We start from the raw sequence: 26,038 nt of genomic DNA on the forward strand, positions 1-26,038 counted from the left end.
CTTCCTAGAGCCGTGACTATTTCGCATATCACCCTTTCTTCAGAGATTTTTAGTAGCTCTTTATTACTCTAAGAATAAAGTCGAGGGGGTGCCTGGGTGGCACAGCGGTTAAGCGTCTGCCTTCGGCTCAGGGCGTGATCCCGGCGTTCTGGGATCGAGCCCCACGTCAGGCTCCTCCGCTATGAGCCTGCTTCTTCCTCTCCCACTCCCCCTGCTTGTGTTCCCTCTCTCGCTGGCTGTCTCTGTCTCTGTCGAATAAATAAAATAAAATCTTAAAAAAAAAAAATAAAGTCAAGATGTTAATAGCTACCGCCTCGAACTATGGTGTCTAGAGTGAGGTTTATACTAGATGATCCACTAAGATGTAGGAAGAATGTATTAGAAATTATATTTTTAAATTTATCCCTTAAATATTTTTTATTTTTATGCCAGTTTATATTACATGTATTGTATTAGTATAGTAGTACATCTATATAATTCATAACTGAGTGGACAGATAGATACTAATGGAAATGAAGAGAGAGAGAGAGACATAGAAGGTGCACGCACATCTTTGATGAAAAAACCAGAAAGCGATAGAGCATGTACCCAGTTATTACAGTAATCCAGAATAATAGTTTTTATTTGATAATAAGTGGGATCATAAGCTTGTAATTGGTATGTTAACTTGATAAAAGGGGCTTGTTTATATATTTTTTAAATTTTAAATCCAGGGGTGGTGTTTATATACACATACGTACATATACATATGTGTGTATATACACAAGCACACATAACACACACGCATAAATATATAGACATATACATATATAGACATATACACACATGTATAGACATATACATACATATAGACACATATACATACATATATATACACATATACATACATATATACACATATGCATACATATATATATATATGCACACACACATATACATACATATATATTCTTTTTTTGTTTTAAGTAAGCTCTACGCCTAACATGGGGCTTGAACTCATGACCCTGAGATCGGGAATCACATGCTCTACTGACTGACCTATTTTAAAGTTAGATGGTTAATTCTTAGTAGCAGGAAAACAGGAACTTGTTATTTTTCTTTTCATGCTTTCTATACAGTTTTTTTTTTTCTATTTCCACAAGAAAGAAATGAAGTTTTGGCTATCTTTCAAATCTTGGTTTCTTCAGGAAACCTCCACAGCTGCTCTAGTCAGTAACCTTTCTCTTCTCTAGATTCCGGTAGCACTTACTTTTGTCTCCATGGCAGTTTGTTTTCCTCTTCCTCAGGCAAGCTATTGCACATGCGCTATGCCAGACACTGCTAGATGCTGGAGACGCAAAGACGCATGCTGTTTCAGGGAGTAGTGTCTTGTTTGTAGGGAAGAAAACAATGCAACCTGTTGTAACGGTACAGAATGCGGTCAAAGCACAGAGGGACCATCTGGAAGAGAGAGAAAGCTGCTTACTCCACATCATGTGTAAATTATCTTCGGGACTTTCAAGCTTCTTGAAAACATGAAAACATGAATATGAACACTTTTTTGTGGGATTTTTTTGGAGAGGGATTGAGTTGGGTTTTATGTTACTTGTAACTGCAAGCCATAAAGTCCATTTTTTTACAGAACACATTTAATTTTGATTTTTAAAAGTAGGTAATAAGTTCATATAGTAAACAATCAAAATGGCATAGAAAGTTATACATTAAAAAGTCTCAGAGCTTCCCATGGCTCCACTCACCCCATTCCCACCTCCACATACACCCTATTGGTAACCACTTTTATTATTTTTCCTTATCCTTCCTGTGGTGCAAACAAATACAAGTAAAGATTCTTAATTTTTTTTTTTCAGGAAAATTCCCAGATGTTTCAAGGGAGACCTTGCAAGAATATGTACCCAAATGAGTATTTTCCTCATGGAATAACGAATGGAGCTAGTTGGTATAATGTCCCAGGTAAACATTCTTTCGTATCAATGCCATATAACTTGATGGATTTTCTGTCCCCCTGGATGATGCTGCTTCTTACTGATTTTTTAATTTTGAGAAAAAGATTATTCTTTTAAAAAATATTGTTTAAATAATTTAAAACATTCAAATAACCTTTTCAGCTATTTTTAAATTTAGTACACTTGGAGTTTTGAGTAAAGAGATTGTACTAAAACTTCATGAAAGTGTTGTACTTTACTTCTGGCTGTTAATTAGGTGTGCTAATAAGAAGTGGGTAAGCTACACTTGAATTCTTCTTGAACATGAAAGTACAGGTGTCTTACCTGTACCATAAGCATCAAGGAGCTCTCAAATGAACATATTACTTTTTTTCAACCAATGCTGAGAAAAGATGGATTTGGCTTTTTTACTAGGAATGTTGGTTACTTTTTGGGATCTGATCTAGTTCCTCTTCTTCAGAGTTAATGGATTTTAATTTTTTATCCTTTAGGTGGTATGCAGGACTGGAACTATTTACAGACAAATTGCTTTGAAGTAACTATTGAGCTAGGTTGTGTGAAATACCCATTTGAGAAAGATCTGCCAAAATTTTGGGAACAGAATCGAAGATCTCTAATCCAGTTTATGAAACAGGTGACTATTTAGGAGTGAAGTATGAAATCTCTCCCAAGAGCAAGAATACTTTTATGTGTACATTTGATTTTCACACAATGATCTTCAAATACACACTTCTGAATTTAGCCTATTCATGTTTTAGTGTGTTTAGAAAATTCGTGGATGAAAATGAGCTTATTTGTATGCATGGGGAGGAGTTGGAAATGATTAAAGAGGCTGGTGGTGATTTGCTTTTTTTTTTTTAAAAAAAAAAGGGTTCTATTTATTTGTTTGAGAGAGCATGCACAAGCAGGGCAAGGGGCAGAAGGACAGGCAAACTCCCTGCTGAGTGCAGAGCCTGAAGCAAGCCTCCATGCGGGGCTCCATCCCAAGACCTCGAGATGATGATCTGAGCCCAAGTCAGATGCTTAACTGACTGAGCCATCAGACGCTCCTGGAATAGATCTTTTAGAATAAGGATATTCTCGGGCGCCTGGGTGGCTCAGTCGTTGAGCGTCTGCCTTCGGCTCAGGTTGTGATCCCGGCGTTATGGGATCGAGCCCCACATCAGGCTCCTCCGCTGGGAGCGTGCTTCTTCCTCTCCCACTCCCCCTGCTAGTGTTCCCTCTCTCGCTGGCTGTCTCCCTCTCTGTCAAATAAATAAATGAAATCTTAAAAAAAAAAAAAGGATATTCTCCTGTATGACATCTTCAAGTGCCATTATCTCACCAAAGAAAATTAATAGTAATTCTCTACTATTACCTAGTACCTAGTCCACATCCAAATTTCCCTCTCTTTTACCCCAAAATGTCTTTTCATAGCTATATTTTAGAACCAGGATCTAGTCAAGGTTTATGTATTGCATTTGATTATTGTATCTCTTTACTCACTTTAATCTAGAACAGTCCTTCCGTTTTTTTAAAAATGACATTTCCCTTAATTTTTTTTAAAGATTTATTTGTTTGAGAGAAAGAGAGTGTGAGCAAGCAGGGGGAGAGGCAGAGGAAAGCATCTCAAGCAGACTCCCTGCTGAGTGTGGAGCCCCAACATGGGGCTCGAAATGGGGCTCGATGCAGGGTTCAGTCTCTTGATCCTGAGATCTTGACCTGAGCTGAAATCAGGAGTCAGACGCTCAACTTACTGAGCCATCCAGACACCCCTGACATTACCCTTTTAAAGAGGGCAGGACAGGGGGCGCCTAGGTGGTTGAGTCGGTTAAGCAGCTGCCTATGGCTCGGGTCGTGATCCCAGGGTCTGGGGATCGAAACCCTCATTGGGCTCCCTGCTCAGCGGGGAGCCTGCTTCTCCCTCTCCCGCTCCCCTTGCTTGTGCTGTCTCTCTCTTTGTCAAATAAATAAATAAATAAAATCTTTGAGAAGAAATAGGGCAGGACAATTTTCTTGTAGAATGTCCTATATGCTGAAATTGCCAGATGTGCTAAAGTTTATACAGACTTAATTATATTCCTCATGATAAAGACAAACCTAGGCTATGAAAAATTAACCTTTCAGAAACTAAAATATTTTGCTTAATGGGTGTTTACATTTAGCTTTACTCTCAACTCCTAAATTCCTATTTGTTCCACATGTTTACTTTATTATCAATCTGTTATTTCGGAGATGAGCTCCTAAAATAATTAGATGATGATCTTTACCATTGACATCTGGGTATCCTTGTACTTTATCCAGGTTCATCAGGGTGTCAAAGGATTTGTCCTAGATGCCACCGATGGCAGGGGTATATTAAATGCCACGATTAGTGTTGCTGAAATTAATCACCCAGTGACTACCTACAAAACTGGAGATTATTGGCGTCTCTTGGTTCCAGGAACTTATAAAATCACAGCGTCTGCTCGAGGGTGAGTGACTGAATACTTTGATATTAAGTGCTTGAAGAAAGACAAACATGGTTCTATTCTAGAAGATTATTGTCAGAAAGCCCTAGAGAAGTCAAGCAACCTTGAGTTTAATGCTGGGAAGTTTGGAACTGGTTACACATTTGATTCTCCTCTAGTGATAAAATGAGTATATAAATGATCAGATTTAAGAAATCTGTGAAATTTTGCCCTTTGAACAGTGGCCTTCTCTTCTCAGGTCCCCTGCCCCTGTCCAGATGTAAAGATGTAGTGAGTGATTCCTTCACTAACTGGTAACAATTCTGGGAAGTACCTCTCAGTTGGGGAAAAAGGACTCCTGTTCTGCTGCATACTTCTAGTCATGTTGTCCAATAAATATCACCACTTTACATTTGTTCCTTTTTAAAGCCTTTCACACTCTTTTTTTTTTTCTATCCTCACCTAAACCATTCTCTTTTTTTTATTTAAAAAAATTTTTTTAATTTGAGTATAGTTGACACACAACGTTACATTAGTTTCAGGTGTACAACATAGTGATTCAACAAGTCTATGCATTATGCTCTGCTCACCACAAGTGCAGCTACCACCGGTCACCATACAACACTGTTACAGTACCTTTGACTGTTATTTCCTGTCTGTACCTTTCATTCCTGTGACTTATTCATTCTGTAACTGGAAGTCTATCTTCCACTCCCCTTCACCCATTCTGCCCACCTGCCCCCTGCAACCGTCAGACTATCCTCTGTATTTATGGATCTGTTTCTGCTTTCCATTCATTCATTCATTCATTCATTCATTTTTCTGAGATTCCATATCTAAGTGAAATCCCATGGTATTCGCCTTTCTCATTCTGACTTATTTCATTGAGTATAATACTCTCTAGGTCCATCCATGTTGTGACAAGTGGCACGATCTCATTCTTTTTATGGCTGCATGATATTCCATTGTGTATGTACACCACATCTTCTTTATCCATTGGTCTATCGGTGGACACTTAGGTTGTTTCCATATCTTGGCCATTGTAACTAATGCTGCAATAAGCATAGTGGTATGTATCTTTTCGATTTACTGTTTCTGTTTCCTTTGGGTGAATACCCAATAACGGAATTATTGGATCATAGGGTATTTCTATTTTTAATTTTTCAAGGAACCTCCATACATTTTTCCACAGTGGCTGTGCCAGTTTACATTCCCATCAGCAGTGTAAAAGGGTTCTTTTTTCTCCACCTCCTCACCAACACTTGTTATTTCTTGTCTTCTTGATTTTAGCTATTCTGACGGGTAAGATGGTATCTCATCGTGGTTTTGATTTGCATTTCCCTGATGATCAGTGATGTTGAGCATCTTTTCATGTGCCTGTTGGCCATCTGTATATCGTCTCTGGGAAAATGTCTGTTCAGGTCCTATGGCAATTTTTAATCAGATTGTTAGGGGGTTTTTGGTGTTAAGTTGTAGAAGTTCTTCATATATTTGTGATATTAACCCCTTATTGGATATATCATTTGCAAATATCTTCTCTCATCCAGTAGGTTGCCTTTTTATTTTGTTGATGATTTCCTTCACTGTGCAAAAGCATTTTGCTTTGATGTAGTCCCAATAATTTATTTTTGCTTTTGTTTCCCTTGCCTTAGGAGACATATCTAGAAAAATGTTTCTATGGCCAATATAAGAAAAATTACTACCTCTGTTCTCTTCTAGGATTTTTTTTATGGTTTCAGGTCTCACATTTAGGTCTTTCATCCATTTTGAGTTTATGTGTATGGTGTAAGGAGTTTATTTGTGTGTATGTGTGTATTTTGAGTTTATTTGTGTGTATGCTGTAAGGAAGTGGTCCAGTTTCATTCTTACGCATGTAGCTGTCCAGTCTTCCCAGCACCATTTATTGAAGAGACTACCTTTTCCCTATTATATATTCTTGCCTCTTTTGTCATAGATTAACTGACAATATATGTATGGATTTATTTCTGGGTTCTCTATTCTATTCCATTGATCTGTGTCTGTTTTTGTGCCACTACTATACTGTTTTGATTACTACAACTTTGCAGTATACCTTGAAATCTAGAATTGTAATATCTCCAGATTTATTTTTCTTTTTCAAGATTGTTTTGGCTATTCGGGGTCTTCTGTGGTCCTACAAATTTTAATACTGTTTATTCTAGTTCTATGAAAAATGCTGTTGGTATTTTGATAGGGATTGCATTGAATTTGTAGGTTGCTTTAGGTAGAATGGACATTTTAACAATATTCTTCCATTCCATGAGTATGGAATACCTTTCAGTTTGTGTCATCTTCAGTATCTTTCATCAGTGTTTTATAGTTTTCAGAGTAAAGGTCTTTCACTTCTTTGGTTAAGTTTTATTCTTTTTGGTGCAATTGTAAATGGAGTTATTTTCTTAATTTCTCTTTCTGCTACTTTGTTATTAATGTATAGAAATGCTACTGATTTCTGGGTATTTTATATCCTGCAACTTTACTGAATTTGTGTATTACTTCTAGTAGATTTTGGGGTAGCCGTTAGGAATTTCTATGTATACAATATCATGTCATCTGCAAATAGTGACAGTTTAACTTCTTTACTAATATGGATGCCTCTTATTTCTTTTGTTTGTTTGTCTGATTGCTGTGGCTAGGACTTCTAGTTCTATGTTGAATAAAAGTGGCAAGAGTGGACATCCTTGTCTTGTTCCAGATCTTAGAGGAAAAGCTCTCAGCTTTTCGCCATTGAGTATGATGTTAGCTGTGGGTTTTTCATATATGGCCTTATGTTGAGCTGTTGCTTTGGTGAAATGTTCTTTCTTATTTCTAATTCTCTAAGGCAGTTTTCCTCTTTTTTATAAGTTTTATTTCTACAAAGATATATTTACTCAAAAAGCGAAAATGAACTTATGACTTTTTTCTTTGGAAAAAAACTTAATTATCCCCCCATCCTTTACAAAACACCTGACTGTTTAACTTGAAACTTATCATTTTTACCCTCTTGTAGTTTTCTTTTTTGTGTTTTAATAAGCGTAGATGTTACCAGTGGATATCCGCCCCCCGCCCCCTTACTGGCTATCTTATTTCTGAAGAGTTAGTTTGGACATTAAATTGAAGTAAGGATAAGTACATGAAAACATTTATAGTTACTGCTACCTTTAAAAAAAAAGTATTTCAAATATCTAATGGTCTGTAAAATGGATGGTTAGAATTTCACACTAATGAGAAATGAGATCTTTTCTGTTTTTCTTCCATTTTGCCATAGTATTAGAAAAACAAAAACAGCAGGATATCTGAAAACTAGAGCAGGAATCATGCATTTGGTAGATAACGTCCTAAGTTAGTACCTCTCAAATTTTTCCAACCATGCACCCTGATGACAGACAAGTGAACTCAGAATCCAGGAGACACGAGGTATTTACTGCAAATACAAACTTTCTTTTGGAGTCATATATTTAATCTTAAAAACCCATTCACATTTTACAGTCTGCCCATGTCTGTTATTTGTTAACGTTTAAAACAAATAATAAATTATCACAAAGTTACATATTTGGCTGTCACAGGATTTATCTCAAGAATTCACATATCCTCTGCAGATTTCTGTTTCCCCAAGGCCTGGGTACCCCCACTGCAGAAGCCTGGCTCTCATCTCTCCCTTTATTACAGGTATAATCCAGTGACCAAGAATGTGACTGTGAGGAGTGAAGGTGCTATTCAGGTCAACTTCACACTTGTTCGATCTTCAGCAGATTCAAGCAATGAATCAAAGAAAGGAAAGGGGGATAGCACCAACACTGATGATGTCAGTGACCCAACTACTAAAGAGTTTGAAGCTTTAATTAAAGACCTTTCAGCTGAGAATGGCTTGGAAGGCCTCATGTTACGGTCCTCCTCAAATCTGGCTCTCTATCGGTACCATTCATACAAAGACTTATCAGAGTTTCTGAGAGGACTCGTGATGAACTACCCACACATCACAAATCTCACCAAGTAAGTGCCACCCTCTCACTGCTTTTCTTTCTTTCTTTCTTTCCTTTTTTTTTTTTTTTTTTTAAGAAGTTACATTCAACCATTCAGTGTTGAATGGCTCTTGTAATTTATTTGGGAGCTGCATATAGAGAGAATTGGAGTTTACTTATTTTGAAACAGATACTGTTTAGAGAGCTTTCTAACACTGACTCTGGAAACTTTTATGAGGAACGTTGGAGGAGAATTACTTGTTCAATTAGCAATGGATGGTCTGTGCCACCTGGAAATGTAAAATGACTCTTCCTAATGATTACTTCGACTGAATTAAAAACGCTCTCCACTTCTCGGCTGCACATTCATGTCCTGACTGTTACTTCGTTTGTTTTATTTTGCTGAGGGCAAGGGACAGATTTGGAACCGTGAGCTCACCTGTCAGGGATCTTTTTTTTTTTTTTCCAACTAGAAAATGAAGCCTGGTTGCTGTCATTTTCTGCACCCTCATCTCTATTCACAGTTGCTATTCCCTGAAGACCTAGGGACAGTACGTGTTGAGGGTGCTGTAAAAATACGCAGACCGGCTTAAGTAAAACTGACGCTGAGCCAGCCTATATCTTTGCTTTCTGTGGCTGCTCTGCCTCACTTTCACTGTTTGACTGTAAATCTTCTTTAGGTCTTGTTACAGTTGCTCGAAAATTATTTTCTTGATTTGTTGATTCCTACTGTTTGCCTGTTGAGGACTTCACTCTACATTTTTCCCTGAGCTTGTATTATAGTTCTCTACTACATACCTAAGGGACATTATCTAGACTTGGACGTTTTTACTGTGCTTTTCTTCATTGGTCCTTCTGATTTTACCAGTACATTTAGCTTCTCAAATACTGGTTTATAATGTTCCTAGATGCAAAGAGTGGTATTTGCTTTGGCAATACCTATTACCTCTCTTCCTCAACTGATTCTTAAATATTTCTACCCAATTCAGGTTTTAATATTGTCCGTCTTAGTGCCGTATAGAGCTTACAGACTTTCTTATTTTAAAATAAATGAAAAATTGGATAATATTTTTGCTATCTGTTACTTAGTTCATTTAAGGTTTTTTTAACCTTCCAATTCAAGATGCACTTCTTAGTTAAATATCTTCCCCCAAATATGCAACACGTGCCAGTGGTGAGACACAAGACAGTTTTAGGTGGTCCACCAACGAGCATGAAGTAGCACTGAATAGAATCGTGGGAAACCAATAATTTTTCTGTTCTAACCCTTCTCAATTTAATGCTAATATTTTTTTTCTATATAACTCTTGTAAATCTCCCTTTGTTTCAAAGAAGCAGGCCTTAAGCTCAGAGCTCGTGGGCAAGCACAGCACTTTAAATGATTTTTGCTGCAATACTGGTATCGCATTTATAGTAAAGTATAGAGTTTCTTATTTATGTGAATTCATTTACATTTAGAATGTAAGGTTCTGTACATTTGTGTACATATAAATTTTTTCATAATAAAAAATTTAAGCGAGTTAATTTAGAAGACATGAGTTAGCTAAATAGTACAGATTATAGAAGGTAGTGCAAATACGGTGGCGATGGTATGGGGGTGACTGAATTTGGAGGAATAGTGAACCACATCATACTCTTCCCTAAATCTGGTAGTATCTCACTTGTATTTGATTTTCCTTGGTCAAGGCAAACCAAGTTTCTTAGGGTTTTCTGACCCAAGGATTCATTCTTTAAAGACTTTTAAAGGCTTTTCATGTTTTTTCTCATGTCTTTTTAAAAAATCTGTATGTCAACATTAACATAATGCTTGATTACTTCTGACCTTTTGTTTCTGATTTTTTGAAAGTTTGGGACAGAGCTCTGAGTATCGTCACATTTGGTCCCTCGAAATCTCCAATAAGCCCAACATATCTGAGCCCGAAGAACCAAAAATCCGTTTTGTGGCTGGTATCCATGGAAATGCTCCAGTCGGAACTGAACTACTTTTGGCTCTGGCAGAATTTCTCTGCCTAAACTACAAAAAGAACCCAGCTGTTACTCAAGTAAGAGAATAGCCTGTTTTGACATGCTTTAGAAGGAAGAAGCCCAGTCACACACTGAGATCAATGCACCATTACACATGTTTAGGGGCACCTGGCTGGCTTGGTCGATAGAACCCGTAACTCTTAATCTCAGGGTTGTGAGCTCAAGACCCATGTTGGGCCTAGAGTTTACTCTAAAAAAATCTTTTCATTTCCTGTTGGATTTTACACAGAGGCACTTTTAGTGCATTACAAACTTTTAAAAAAATGGACCATCTTTTTCTATACTCATTGTTAATAGTGTCTTTCTGTTATATTTCTTTGTGTGTAATTAGGAGGCATAGAAGAAAAAATACTAAAGATTTACATTCAATCCTTGATTCCTTTATTTAATAGTCAGATTACTATTCCAGTCTTTACTCACCGTTCTGTACATTCCAACTTGAGGGATTCCAATTGCTAGTTACTTATAATTAGGATACTATATTGAAAATGAAGTGGAAGACAAATAGCTTTTCTTTTCATGTAAATAGTTCAAAATTATTGGACATCTTGGCTGCTAAGAGATTTTTAGAAAAAGCAGTATGGCGTTGTCTGCTTTAGCCACCCATGACTACAGAAAAGGACTTTGATCCAGAGAATTTGTCGTATCTGATTAACAACCTAGTTCTGTGTCGTCTTAGAGAAAGGACGGAGAGAGCGTGCATCCTGCTAGAGCACTCGCTAAGTGGCACTGTCTATATAGACTTTAGGAAGGGGGAAAGGAACTAATATTTGTTTAATACCTACTGTGTGTCAGGTGCTTATACCGAGTACCTTCCATGTATCATAATGTCATCCTCAATTTCTGTTATCTTCTTTTTATAGATGTAAAAACTGAGGCAGAGATATTTGATACCTTACAGGAGGTCACACAGCTAGTATGTGGTAAAACTGGGATTTAAACCCAAGTGTGTCTCACTGAAAGTCTATGCTGTTTTGTTGTGCCATACTGCGTCCCCTAAAAGACATTTGGGAAGAATTTATGTCATGATTAGGATCAGAAAGCACCTAAGGGATTAGGTGCGATGAGCTTCAATCAGACTTGACCAAAAATTATTTTACCATTTTCAGCAAAACAAATTGTATTGATTTCTTAATGTGAGTTGTAAGGAGTATCCCAAGGACATTTTTTTTTGTTCCTTTCTTAAAAAATGGGACAGTATCTAAGATACTGGTTCTCAAGCCTGCCCACACATTAGAAACATTGGGAAGTTTTTAAAAATACGAATGCCTGGGCCCCATCCCCAAGACATCAGTATTCCTTTAAAACCTCCTTAGGTTATTCTAATATTTGACCATATTGCTACCTACTGATATTATGGTTATAAGAGATTGTATGTCCTAGGTAAAATACCTACCAGGAATTTCAAAACTTCTAGTTTATGAGAATTTGCCTCACTTGATCTAATTAGGCTTGAGCTAGCAATCTTACTCTAGATTGACATTTGTTTTGAGATAAGTAACGGTCAGAATTATCTGGCAAGTTCAAGAAAATATACACATACCCAGAGACCTGTAGCGAAGCCCAAACGTGTACACTTTAGAAAAAAAGTCTCTCTCTCAGGGGAGAAAGTTAAGAACCAATGAATTTAGGGTCTCCAATATTTTCAACCTATAGACTATTTTAACAGAATAAATAAGCCAGGGATCATTTATTCTGATTTACTATCAGAAATATATAGGATGGGGGCACCTGGGTGGCGCAGTCATTAAGCGCCTGCCTTTGGCTCAGGACGTGATCCTGGCGTTCTGGGTTCGAGCCCCACATCAGGCTTCTCGGCTGGTAGCTTGCTTCTTCCTCTCTCACTCCCCCTGCTTGTGTTCCCTCTCTCGCTGGCTGTCTCTCTCTCTCTGTCAAATAAATAAATAAAATCTTAAAAAAAAAAAGAAATATATAGGATGAAGTATATCAGAAATTAGTTAATGCCACATATGTAGGTATTGATGCCTATGGATTACCCGGAGGAGAAATTATTATGAGTAAAATAAATATCTACTTTTTTTTTTTTTTTGCTGATTTCAACTCTTTGGTCTCATTGTTTCCAGACATACACTGATACTTGTTAGACAATGCATTTCAGTTTTTAATCTGGAGAATATAGTCTAACTATTATTACTGGTTTCAGCCAGTGGTCAGCAAACGTTTTCTATAAAGGGACGAATAGTATATACTTTAGGCTTTGGGGAACAGCTGTTCCGTGTTGCAACTATTCAGCTCTGCCATTGCAGCACAGAAACAGTCATATGTATGGGCATGGCTGTGTGCCAAAAAAACTTTATTTACAATAGCAAGCAGCTGGCTGGATTTAGCCTGCCATGGTTTCTGACGCCTTTGTAAGTCATCAGGAGGTCTCTGGGAATATTAGTTGTGTAGTGGTTTTTCATTTCTTTTTAAATTTATTTGGAGCAACAGAGAATTTTCTTTCTTTTCTTTCTAAATATCTATCTATCTATCTATCTATCTATCTATCTATCTATCTATCTATTTTTAGTCCTACCTTTTAAATCTGTTTAAAACAAGAAAGACTTTCTGTTTGAGGCATGGGAGGGTATCTTATGATTCCACATAGAGCTAATTGATTTCTGCTTCTGTTTTAGCTGGTTGACAGGACTAGAATTGTGATTGTCCCTTCTCTGAATCCAGATGGGCGAGAGAGGGCACAAGAGAAAGACTGTACTTCAAAGAGAGGACAAACAAATGCTCGTGGCAAAGACTTGGATACAGACTTCACAAGTAAGCCTAATTTTTAGGCCATTAAAGTACTTTGCAGATAATTTTATTTTTCTTTACTAGGAGATTGATAGATTGTGTAGATGAGTAATGGGGTTACTTTCCTTCTAGATTGTACATATAAGGTATAAGTGACAAGCTAAAAACTTGTCAAATTTTTCTCCTCTATCATTTGCAAAAGTAATTCAAGTTTTTTTCTTAGAAATTCAATCAATAATATTGGAGGGGTTCCATCACTAGTCGTACAGATAGGTATATTTTCTCTCTACCCCCCCCCCCGTATACACGTGTAGTCAAATACACGTGCGCACATGTGCTGTATGTGTATGTTGATTTGAAGGAGTCTTTCTTATTGACTTAAATAGGAACATCAACTATACATATTGTTCTGCAACTTTTTTCATTGAGTATAACACTGATACCTTTCTATTTCAATACTTATAAATCTCTAGTATATTCTTGTTAATGACATCTTAGTATGCTGTTAGTACTCTAAGTTTATTCAACAATTTTCCTACTATTGGACATTTAGTTTCTTTCTAACTTTTTGCTCTTGCAAAAAGCACTACAGAAAACATCATGATTTCTGAAAATTTTATTTTCTTTCAAAGATAGGTTATATATTCTTGATATTATTTTTTAAAAGAGGCTATATCCATTCCTTTTTGTTTCCAGTAAGAATTTTCTTTAATTTGCTTAGATCATTAACCTTTACACATCATCTGAAGTATATAAAACTCAATCTACCTTCTAGAGTGTATCTTTCATGCTGTTGAGATAGATAGTGGCTTACAGAGTAATAAAGTGTTTATATACAGATTTTTAAAATTAGCCTCTGATTGTGTTCATGTAGAGAATGTTTTCGTAGTTATTCATACTAAAATTTTAAAACTTGATATTTTATATTCAACTTTTGTATTTTTTAGATAATGCCTCCCAGCCTGAGACTAAAGCCATCATTGAAAATTTGATTCAAAAACAGGACTTCAGTCTTTCCGTTGCTTTAGATGGTGGTTCAGTGCTGGTCACATACCCGTATGACAAACCAGTACAAACAGGTGTGTAGAATGTCAGTTTATTGTATACTATTCAAGCTTAGATAGAAATTCCAACTAGGTAATGTCCCTTCTAAATTCTTTTAAACTCGTGAGCGTTTGAGCATACTCCATGAGCAAATAACCAACCTAGGAAAATTGTAATATATCAGCAGCTTAGTTACATGGAGGAGAGAGGTCAGATCTAACGATGAGCTAGCTTTATTGAGTGTAGCCATCTTGTCACATTTGTTCAATTTAGTTCCCAAGCATTTATTGAACAATTATTATGTCTGTAGACAAAAGTGAATAAAACATAATGCCTACCTCAAGAAACTCATTATTATATGTAACCAAATATTAACAATACAGAATTGCCCTCCCCTGCTTTAAACCTTGACTGACAGGTTGACCGTTAGATGAGATTAACAATTGCTTGTCGAATCTCTCTGGGACCTTTGTATATGGAGATAGTTTGTGTTGTTTTCAATGCAGCTTATAAGAAATATTGTTTTTAGGCCACAGTTGCCCTAAAATGTAGTAAAAACATCCCAAAGCAAGTTTGTATTTTAGTGCGGTAGCCTCTCGTGTAATCTAACCATTGTTACCTTTTAATATAAGGAAGATGTGTATCTTCTCTGCCTGATTATCCTGAGCTGAACAGAACAATGTGGTTAATTGTAATAACTCCTCAATAGACTTTGGTGGGGTACAGAATTTACTAGAAGGAGAGAAAGATGATTTTCGTATCCATGAAATTGAACTTGGAATAAAATCTTTTGGATTTCTCCGACTTCTGAATTTTTCTTTTTATAGTGGAAAACAAAGAGACTCTGAAGCATTTGGCATCTCTTTATGCAAATAATCATCCGTCCATGCACATGGGCCAGCCCAGTTGCCCAAATAAATCAGGTAGGTATTTTCCATACCCTTTGTTATTGTTGCTGCTTTTGGGGGGTAGAGGGTGTCTTACCTTAAGGTCTTGTTGATCCTGTATCTCTCAATACTTTTATAGATGAGAATATCCCAGGAGGTGTAATGCGTGGAGCAGAATGGCATAGTCACCTGGGCAGCATGAAGGTATGCTCTCTAGGATACGGTGAGAATAGGATTATAATTATTGGCCATTGAGTGACAGAATAAGTGACTTTTCTGATATAATCAAAGTGAATGGCACCTGCTTCATGGCTTTCTTGACAAGACAGCCTTCAACCTCTGACAGCATTTTTTTTTGTGTTTTTTTTTTTTTGCCATTGTAATCATTTTTAATTGTACAATTCAGTGACATTAATTACGTTGAAGTGTTGTGCAATCATCACTATTCTAAGCCATCTATTTCCAAAGCATTTTTATCACCCCAAACAGAAACTCTGCGTCTGCTAACAATAACTCCCCATTCCACTGGTAACCCCCAATTCCTGGTAACCTCTCTACTTTCTATGTCTGTGTTTTTGCCTATTCTAGATATTTCTTGTGAGTGGAATCATACAATATTTGTCCTTTTGTGCCTGGCTTCTTTCACTTAGCATAATGTTTTCAGGGTTCATCTGTTTTGTTAGCCTGTATCAGTACTCCAGTCCTTTCTATGGCTGAATTATGTGCTGTTGTATGTATATCACATTTTGTTTATCATTTCATCTGTTGGTGGACACTTAAGTCTTGTCTACCTTTTGGCTGTTGAAAATAACAGGCAATGAACATTTGCGTACAATTGTTAAGTTTGAACCCTTGTTTTCAATTCTTCGGGGGTGCATACCTAGCTGGAGAATTGCTGGTCATGTCCAAATTCTATGTTTAACTTTTTGAGGAACCAACAGACTGTTTTTCACAGCAGCTAAACTGTTTTACATTCCCACCAACAATGTACGAGGGTTCTGATTTCTCCACGTCCTCCCCAACACTAGTTATTTTCGTTTTTTTTTTTTTTTTTTCTAAATTATAGCCATCCTCACAGGTGTGAAGTGCTACTTCATTGTAGTTTTGATTTGCATTTCTCTAAAGACTAATAATGTTGAGCATCTTTTCATGTGCTTATTGACCATTTGTATATTTTCATTAGAGAAATGTCTGTTTCTCCATTGCCTATTTTGTTTATTTATTTTTTTTATTCCATTGCCTATTTTTAAATTGGGTTGCTTTCTTTTTGTTGTTGGGTTGTAAGAATTCTTTATTTATTCTGGATGCTAAACACTTATCATTTTTTTGATTTGCCAGTAGTTTCTCCCAGTATGTAGGTTGTCATTTCACTTTTTTAGTAATACTCTTTGATGCACAAAACTTTTTAATTTTGATGAAGTGAAATTTATCTGTTTTTTCTTTTGCTGCTCATGCTCTTGTGGTCATATCTAAGAATTCATAGACAAGTCCAAGGTCATGAATATTTATCTCCATGTTTTCTTCTATGAGTTTTATGGATTTAGCTCTTGTATTTAGGTCGTTGATACATCTTAAGTTGATTTTTATATGTGGTGGGAAGTAGGAGTTCAACTTTGGTTTTTTTGCATGTGGAAATCTAATTGTCCAAGTACCATTTGTTGAAAAGACTGTTCTTTCCCCCATTGAATGGTCTTGGCACCCTTGTCAAAAATCAATTGAGCATAGATGTATGGGTTTATTTCTGGACTCTCAATTCTGTTTCTTTGGTCTTTATGTCTATTCTTCTCCCAATATCCCTGTTTTGATTGCCGTAGCTTTGTAGTAAGTTTTGAAGTTAATAAGTGTGAGTACTCCAACCTTTTTATTTTTCCAGGTTGTTTTTGTCTTTTCAGGGCTCCTTGCAGTTCCATTTGAATCCTTTCTTTCTTTTCAAAAAACGCTGTTGGAATTCTGTTAAGAGTTGTGTTGAATCCGTAGATCACTTTGGGTTATATTGACATCTCAGTAGTATTGTCTTCCTATTCATGAACTCAGTTACGTCTTTCTAATTACTTAAGTCTTCTTTAATTTCTTTCTGATGGTATTTTAATTGGGTATCCATCCACTTCAAATTAGTAAGGAGCTGTTAGCAGATGGGTGGTTAGCTCATCATTTCATTAACATATGCAACTAGAAATTTGACTTCATTCTCATCTCTGCCTGCCTTCCCTCCTTTATTTACTAAGAACTTACTGTGTGTGAGGCTCTACTAGTGATAAATAAAATATATTGCCTATCCCATTTACAAATAACTATGTTACAGAATTAATTGCTTTGGCCTCAGAGAGAGCAACTCTTAGTGTGCCATGAGAAATTAAAGACAGAAAAGATTACATACATTCAAAGATGTAGTCTTCTCTTCATAGAGGAAATGGCATTTGGGATGTAGAGATGGTGAAGCAGAACATTCCAGAAAGAGGAAGCAGTATGGGCAGAGGTCAGTAAGCAGTCTCGTTAATTAGAACAGGAGGTGTAATGGAGAGCAGCAGAAGACAAGAATGGAAAGAGAGTTTGGGACTCTGAATACTTTGTTTTAGTAAGGAATGGGAAGCCACTGGAGGTTCTGAGCAGGTGTATAGTAACGTGGTCGGAACTGTGCTATGGAAAAATTAATCTCACAGCAGCGGGTTAAGATAGTCGGGAGAAAGGAGAGACTCTGGTGCAGTGAGACTGGTGGGGACAGAAACGGGACAGAAATGGGGACAAGAAATAATGAGGGCCTGGATTAGGGAGGTGACAATGGGAATGGAGTCAAGGGATGAAGTTACAGAGATATTGCAGAGGTGGAAATGACAGGATTTGGCAAATTATGGTTGATGGTGAGAAACTGAATTCAGAGACGAGATTTTGTGTCTGCGTGAGAACATGAGTAAATACCGTTAACTGAATAAGGAAAAAAGACAGGTTTGGGGGGGGAAAGGTGATAAGTTAGGTTTTGGAACCTGTCCACACAAGCAGTTCCTGTGCCTGGAGAATTACTGTCTGGGAAGCAGTGGCTGCTGTCACCAGCAGGGTGAAGGTAGCAGAGGACAAGTGCTCGTGCTCCTGCCTCCAAGCTCCAAGAACGGCGATGAAGTTCTGAAGTTGAGAGGGAAGCTGGCCGTCCGCATACACTTATTTATTCAGTCATTTATTCAACAAACCCCAATAAGTCCCCTACCTGCCAGGCACCGTGGCAAGCACTGGAGATACAGAACTGAATTAGACCTAGGCCCTCGTCTCAAGGACTCTCTTTGCAACAGCCGTGTTCACGACTGATCATAATACTGAGCAGTTTATTTCTATTTGCTATAAAATGCTTTACAGAGTCTTTGTCTATATCACCCAGGTTTTCTTTCTGTCCCATTCGTTGATTACATAACCTCATTCTTACTTTTATTTATTAATTTTTCTACATTTGTTTTGAATTTTATATTCCAGGATTACAGTGTCACCTATGGCCACTGTCCGGAAATCACAGTATACACAAGCTGCTGCTACTTTCCCAGTGCAGCACAACTGCCTTCCTTGTGGGCAGAAAATAAGAAGTCTCTTCTTAGCATGTTGGTGGAGGTGAGCCTTTCCCTTTTAACCAGAAGCAGACTCCCAGGAATATGTTCAATGAAAAGCTTTATCAAAACATTTTCTTAATCTTTTACTAGTAATTGATATTGTTTTTAAAAATATATATAGAAAGAGTTTTGTTGAATTTATATCACCTAAATAGGCGCCATGACTGCACATGTCTGGAATCTGCTCTAATTGAGGTAATTTAACCCTGTGAGATGTTGCACATTTTTCATTTGAATATCATGCAGAGACAGGGTACTGTGGTGGAAAGTAAATCTTCAAGCCATCAGAAGATTTGGGTCCTAATTTAGGCTGTGACAGTATCAGAGTTCTCTTTTCCCTTATTTCACCTCTGTGCTCGGAAGCAAGGAATGAGTAGCAAATGCGGCCAGAGAGTCAGTGGGGAAGGACCAACAAGCCAGTTTTATGGGGGGTTTTGTTGTTGCTTTGTTTGTTTTTGTCATGCCTCAAGCTATTGCCTCGAGAATTTCTGGAAACATAAATTTGTATTTTGAATATTTTTTTCAGGTTCACAAGGGAGTCCATGGTTTTGTTAAAGATAAGACTGGAAAGCCAATTTCTAAAGCAGTCATTGTACTCAATGAAGGAATAAAGGTACACACAAAAGAAGGAGGTTATTTCCATGTGCTGTTAGCCCCAGGGGTCCATAACATCAATGCCATCGCTGACGGGTATCAGCAACAACATTCCCAGGTAAGAAACTCAAATTGAGCAGTAGCCTGTAAATTCTTACTCTTAGTAGTACTTCCGTTTTACTCTGAAACTCTTGTGAGGAGTAAAGACATAAAATGTGTAACCAACTCTTGATTATGATATCTTGTTACCTTTCTGCCCTTCAGCAACGAAAGGGAAATTTTTATAGTATTTTGTATACTTCCGAGGACAGTGACTCATCTCCTTGGTTTAGTATAAAGGCCTTAGGAATATTTCTGGGATACAATATACCTTAAGTATGTTGTATGAAAAGTAAACTTTTTCACAATTCTTGTACTTTATGTTGTATGAAAAGCCGTATATTGTATGAAATTCTTGCGCTTTATATTCTTGTACTTATATTGCACTTTAAATTGTATGAAAAGTTGTATGTTGTAGGAAAAGTAAACTTTTTCATAATTTTTGCACTTTATCCCTCCAGGTCTTTGTGCATCATGATGCAGCTAGTTCTGTGGTAATAGTCTTTGACACAGATAACCGGATATTTGGTTTGCCAAGGGAGCTTGTGGTAACTGTATCAGGTAAAGAAATTTAAATTTTTAGTAGTTAAGTTAAAACCAGTTCTGTTCCTGAAACCAATATTATACTAGATGTTAACTAACTAGAATTTAAATAAAAATTTGAAAAAAATAAAAAATAAATAAAACCAGTTTTGACATTTCAGTTTGAGAATGGGTCGCCTCCCCAATCACCTGAAGCTAATCCTTTTTCTTCCAATATCTCTTTATCTAAACATTTTTTGGGGATTTTCCTGGAACGTTGGTCTCCCATATGTTCTCATGGCTTGCTCCCTCACGTTTTCAGGTCTGTACTCAAGTGTCACCTCCACAGAGAGGCCTTCGTTGATCACTCTAGCTAAAATAGCACCCTTGTCACTCTCTCCACCCCACTTTTTTTTATTACAGAACTTATTACCACTTGACATTATATTATATATTTAGTCTCTTACTTGTCTATATTTGATCTTTCCCACTAAAACGTAAAGGCTCTGAGAGAATAGGGAGTTTATATCTCTAGCACCTAGGACCACGGCTGGCATGTAGTGGGTCTTGATGAAGAGTTGTTGACTGAATGAATCATTTGTTTTGTATTAGATCATAAGTCCTTTGGACTTTGACTTATATTCTATTTTTTTAAGATCATGGAAGGAGGAAATACCTGTTTTCTCCAGGATTAACTTGTGCCATAGCTTGAATTACTGAAAGGTTAGAAAGAAAAAAAATATATGGTAAAATAATAAATACTCTGCTGTATTGTATCTTTTTGACACAGAGAACCTCGGTTCATTTCCAAGTGCAATTTGGACTTGACCCAAAATAACCAAGTTTTATTATAGGGTGTGTGGGGGACAGATTCTTAGTTAAATGGTATATTGGAAACATAGTCAAATCATAGAGTCTGTTGTGGAGTGTTTAAAGTTATTAGCTTGAACCAGATAAAGTGTGAATGACTTAGTGGTTAAAACATAGGAGCTAGGAGTCACCAGTGGTTTAAATCTGGCCTTCCCACCCATTTGCTGTCATGAACTTAATTTTTATTATGATTTTATTATTTTCTGTTACTAAGACTCTTATTTTGTTAACCTATGTATAAATGCTTTACATAAATGAGACGCTTGGGATGAGGTAAAATTTGCTGGAAAGGATCAGGAGAAGTCACTGATACAGAGGCAGTTGTAGAATGGTAGACAGTTCGGTTTCATTGTGGAAAAAGAAAAATATGCATATACATACACATGCACGAAGAAAGCTCTGGAAGAATGTTCACGAGAGTTGTTAAAAATGATCTCTGGTTAACGGAGATGTGATGTGCTGATTTGGTTTGGGGTTTTGGTGTTTTTGCCGATCTGTATTTTTCTAATTTTGCATAGGATACATGTACTGCCTGTGTAATAATAAAAGGTAGTTTCTGAGTGCATGAAATAAAAATAAAATAAAGGGCATCTCATAAAAGGTGTTATTGTAAGCCGCTTATTTAGATTCTTAAAGTGGAACACCACTCACATGACGATTTTGTTTGGCAGGTGCCACCATGTCGGCCTTGATCCTAACAGCTTGCATTATTTGGTGCATCTGCTCAATCAAGTCTAACAGACACAAGGATGGCTTTCATCGGCTCAGGCAGCATCACGATGAGTATGAAGATGAAATTCGCATGATGTCAACAGGCTCCAAGAAGTCCCTCTTAAGCCATGAGTTCCAGGATGAAACGGACACTGAAGAGGAAACGTTATATTCTAGCAAACATTGAAACAGAGACTTCGCACATCTCCCAGCATAAGTACCAAGCAAAATTACAGTTCCTTTTGGGAGACACTGCATTAAGAAGAGAGACTCTCTTGCTTCTTCAAAGAGCTTTGGGAAGTTAACTTGCTAAATTTGTATCCTCTGTGAATTTGGCTGGCAGTTTTGAACTTCCCCTCCTTTAAGTACTCTTACCTTTAAAAAAAAAAAAAAAAAGATCTGCTTTCTATTTATGCAGCAGAGATGGGACAGCCACTTTGTTTTTCTTTTTAATTTAAGATGAGCTGTTTGGAGCTTATGTTATAACTGCATAAAGCCAACTAGTGGATGTTATATTTTACACATCAGGTGTTTACTAGTGGCTTTAGCTTTTTTTCTTTATTTTAAATGGCCAAAAGAATCCAGAAACATTTAGGCAGGGACAGCAGTCAGAATCTGACATAAAGCTTTAAAAACTCAAGGTTTTCTCAACCTACTGAGAAGTACTTTTCTCTAGTTATTAAATAGCTGGAGTTTCTCTTATCATTCAGGTTTAATGGAGGCTGAATTGATTTTTAAATACATATATAACATTAGGAAATGAATAAATGGGCTTCCGCATTTGGCTTGCTGCTTGTTCCAAGGTTAGATCAGAACTGGTGGGCTATGCTCTAAGCAGGATTTCACTACCTCTCTTGTAAGGTTTAGCAAAGTTCTAAATACCCCCATTTTAAGGGAGAACTTGTTGACTTCGTTGTAAAAGATCTAAATGTCCATTTGAATAGAACTGAGAGGGAGATCTACCAAAAGCTAAAACTCGTGTTGCATCTCTTTCAACTTGGTAAAAATCCCACAGGTGCTGCTGCTTTTTATCTGTGAAGCACTAGTTTATTCTAGGAATGCCTAATTCTCTAATATTTCCTCAATTTGAACCTTTTTCTGTGTTGTACACTTATGGCTTTCAGATGACCCGGCAATGTACAAGATCTGAATTCTACTGAAAATATCTGGAAGTGTGGAAGAGACCTACTTGCACATTCTTTAACCGACATTTGAACACAAAATATCTACATTCATGCTCCAGTTCAAGCCTATGGATATCCTACTGTTATTGAAATAGCTTGGCCAGTCTTATTCATATAGGCCTCTGCAAGTGATTGGGTTCTTTGTCCTAATGTTTTATTTGACAGTCTCTTTTTGATCAACCAGTTTTGTTAAAAGTTCAATTGAAAACATTTAAATATGGCTCCCTCCATTAAAAAAAATGTAAACTATGGACTTCCGTGTGCTATAACACTGTGGTGAGAAAGTGTCATCTTCACTGCCACTCAGGTTATTGCAGAGACCTGAAAGATTTGCATTTTACTGTGTCTGTCATATCATGCTTTTCAATGGAATTAATGCTTTTTGTAAGTATGAGTCTTACCAATGATCTAATGGTTTAATACCTTTGAATGTTTTTAATGGCTAAGTTGCTGCTGAATTTGTACTAAATCAGGGGATCAAAAAACTTGCTCTCATCTTTTCAAATTGTATTCTCTATCCATTAATGTATCAGTCATCCCAAAGCCTTCAGACGGAGTGGTTTACCACCCATGTAGGTCATTCCAGGTTTTGTGAGGAATGCGCCCAAAGTGGCTTTATATAAAGAGATTTGGTTTAGTAGGAATAATGAGGTCATGACATGTGTTAATGAGTATCTGTGATAAATTTGGGTGGTTCAAGGTTAAGCCATTCTGACATTAATCCTTTTATTAACAACTCTAAATTTTGAGCCCTTGCCACCCACTCTCACCCCACCACATACACAGCTAATACTTAATGAAATATACATGATTTAATGTCTTCTAATAATACTTTACATTTTCTTTAAGGGGGTGATGTGGTGGCACTGCTCTTTTTAGCTTTACTTTTAAGAGTGCAAAGTCAAAACCAATAAAGGGCCTGAGTGGCCGGCCCCGCTTGGGACATTGCAGGTAGAAATGAAACAAAGTTGATGTGACAGCCTTTACTTTATTAGCATTGGTCTTCACTAGAGGGTGCCTTTTACATTCGTTTCTCTTTTGAATGAACCGTGTCTGTAACTGTTCATCACAGTGGCTAGAGTCCATGCCTTTAAGCATGTACACAATTTTTTTTAGAAATGAACATACAATAGTTCTTTTAGTAATTTTTCCTGAAAGTAAAACCGAATTCTGCTATAAATCTTGAATCTTTAATGGATTTCTAAATCATGCATTGCTCTGGAATATAAGACCTCCTCAGCCTGTATTAGCTATGAACATGAATGTATAGGATCATGACTACTAAGATTGTGTTCTCAGCCCTGCTTTGTCATTTATTTGTGGATCTAATCTTAGACCACATTAACTGCTTAAGGCATTGAAGCCATATGGGATGGGGAATGCATTTCTTCAGTGTTTCTCCTAGAGACTTCCCATTTGCTTGGAGTCATGGAGGCAAGTAAGTATCACAGTATTAAGAAGTTTGCCCAAATCTGAGTTGTGCCTTTCTTTACTCACAAGGCATGTTTTTTGTCCTGGTGATCAGTTTGTAAGCCTTCTTCCCTTCCAGCTCCTTAATAAAAGCGAAGTGATTGAGTAGGTAATTTTCAAAGTGTCTGCCTGTGTAAATGTACTTGTACGGATTATGCAGTTCGATAAGATGAACTCAAGTTAATTTCAGATGAAAAGACCTTTTGGTTTTGATGTATTTTGCTGAACACTTGCTTAGTGTTTGGGATCCCGTCCAGTTGAGGAATGCTTGCAATTCTCGTTGGAGGGCATTTGTTTTGGGACTTTGTCATCCTCCAGAAAGGACACATAATGTATATTTGGCCCAGTGTGATTGATTGGTTAATCTTTGGTAACTTTCACCTGGATGGGATTTGCTGATTAATGAATATTGAACTTAATGATGAGTTGACAAATAAATAAAAGGTAGTTCTTATGCCTGAGCTTATTGTGTTTCTGAGCTAATACCAGGTTACTCAGTAACCATGATCTGCTCCTCCATTTCCATTTATTTTCAATAGTAAGTAGTTTACTCTTCTTGTTGCCAGAAATGCACTTGTTGCCAGGTTTTGTCCCTGCTGTATTAAAAGCTTCTTGGTTATGAATGCTGTGATGGTGCCCTGCCTATGGTTCTCTGGTAGAATTGTTTTTAAAAATAGCAATTTATTGTTACTACAAAAAATGCCACTGTGGTTGATGTTCGGTGACTTTCTACCTGGCAACTTTTGGTAACTCTTTGGGTTTCTGATTTGTTTGGACTATAGCAGATTCTTTGGGGGTGATTAGGGCCCTTGATTAATGTCAATTAAACTTGAATTTCCAGTTCATAAAGAAATATCTCCCAGAACCCGTTTCTCCAATCCTTAGCAATAATTAATTAATATTCCACTTGATTTTCAGAATATTGTCCTAGTTGATTTTGATTAGACAGAACATATTATGAAATTTGAAAATAGGCTATCATTTTAAGGCAATTGGATATAAATTATGTAAATATGTCTGATTATGTCTTTTATAAATGGCGTAACATGAATGTACTAGTTACATCCTGTGCTGGCCATGCTGCAGATTTTCTGGAGGTATGACATAATGGTATTTTTTTATGCTCAGAGTAAAAATCAACTTTTCACCTCTCCATTTTTTCAGAGTGGCATTCCCAGGCTCCAGAACAATTCTATAGCTATTTATATGAGGTGCCCAACACTCATTCATCTCAAGTGCTTCAGTCTTTGGTTTATTTCATGCACTGTGCCTTCAAAATGAAATTTTTAAAAGGGACTTTAAATGAAGTTGAATAGTAGTTTTAAAAAGTCAATCTGTGTAATTTATGTGAAATCTAATTGTAACAAGGTCCTTTCTGTTTTTTTATATGTAAACAGATCTAATCCTGTATAAAAGTTATTTTATGATGTTTGTCTTTCTTTGTGTTTTGTCTCATAATCTTTTCTCAAAAGCAATAGATCAGAAAAAATTATTGTCTCGATTTGAAAGTTATGTATTCTCGTTTTCCTACCTATACTAGGGGGAAAATAGTACCAGGCTAGGAATACAGAGTGTCACCTGTAGAGTGTTTTTGTCTTCATGAATTGACTCAAAAAAAAAAAAAAAAAAAAAGCTGTTTCTGAGATAATCACATCATATAGTAGCCAGAGTTCTCCTTTCTGTTTGTGGCTCAGCTAGACTGATGCATGTCCAGTCACTCCACAACAAACACCACAAAACTGGCCACTGAAAAGTGTATGTGCACAGTTCAAACGTGTTTGTTAAAAATTGTCCTTTTTCCCAAATAAGCCACATGCTATAATATGTCCTGCCACTTTAGGCACAGTGGTGATGAATTCACCATCCCCTTTCATTCAGCAATGATTTGCTGTTACTGCTGGTCCAGTAGGAACAGGGAAAGCAAAGTTATGTAAAAAGGTGGGCTCTGCTGACAAGGAATTCATAG

The 26,038-nt window shown here is 36.8% G+C and overlaps 1 protein-coding gene across 1 annotated transcript in view; it reads left to right on the forward strand.

The window, feature by feature from the left end:
• CPD (carboxypeptidase D) overlaps positions 1-25,499 on the forward strand; it is a 74,104-nt gene extending 48,605 nt beyond the window's left edge. The window contains exons 9-21 of the mRNA XM_026517786.4: positions 1,848-1,950; positions 2,435-2,577; positions 4,227-4,396; positions 8,036-8,359; positions 10,175-10,370; positions 12,990-13,125; positions 14,049-14,180; positions 14,973-15,068; positions 15,172-15,236; positions 18,492-18,623; positions 19,149-19,334; positions 19,777-19,876; positions 21,379-25,499. Of these exons, the coding sequence (XP_026373571.1) occupies positions 1,848-1,950; positions 2,435-2,577; positions 4,227-4,396; positions 8,036-8,359; positions 10,175-10,370; positions 12,990-13,125; positions 14,049-14,180; positions 14,973-15,068; positions 15,172-15,236; positions 18,492-18,623; positions 19,149-19,334; positions 19,777-19,876; positions 21,379-21,605 (2,010 nt within the window). The 3' untranslated portion in view covers positions 21,606-25,499. The remainder of the gene's footprint in view (positions 1-1,847; positions 1,951-2,434; positions 2,578-4,226; positions 4,397-8,035; positions 8,360-10,174; positions 10,371-12,989; positions 13,126-14,048; positions 14,181-14,972; positions 15,069-15,171; positions 15,237-18,491; positions 18,624-19,148; positions 19,335-19,776; positions 19,877-21,378) is intronic.
• The last annotated feature ends 539 nt before the right edge of the window (positions 25,500-26,038 follow it).

Source organism: Ursus arctos, unplaced genomic scaffold, assembly GCF_023065955.2.
Source record: "Ursus arctos isolate Adak ecotype North America unplaced genomic scaffold, UrsArc2.0 scaffold_24, whole genome shotgun sequence".
Taxonomy (NCBI): domain Eukaryota; kingdom Metazoa; phylum Chordata; class Mammalia; order Carnivora; family Ursidae; genus Ursus; species Ursus arctos.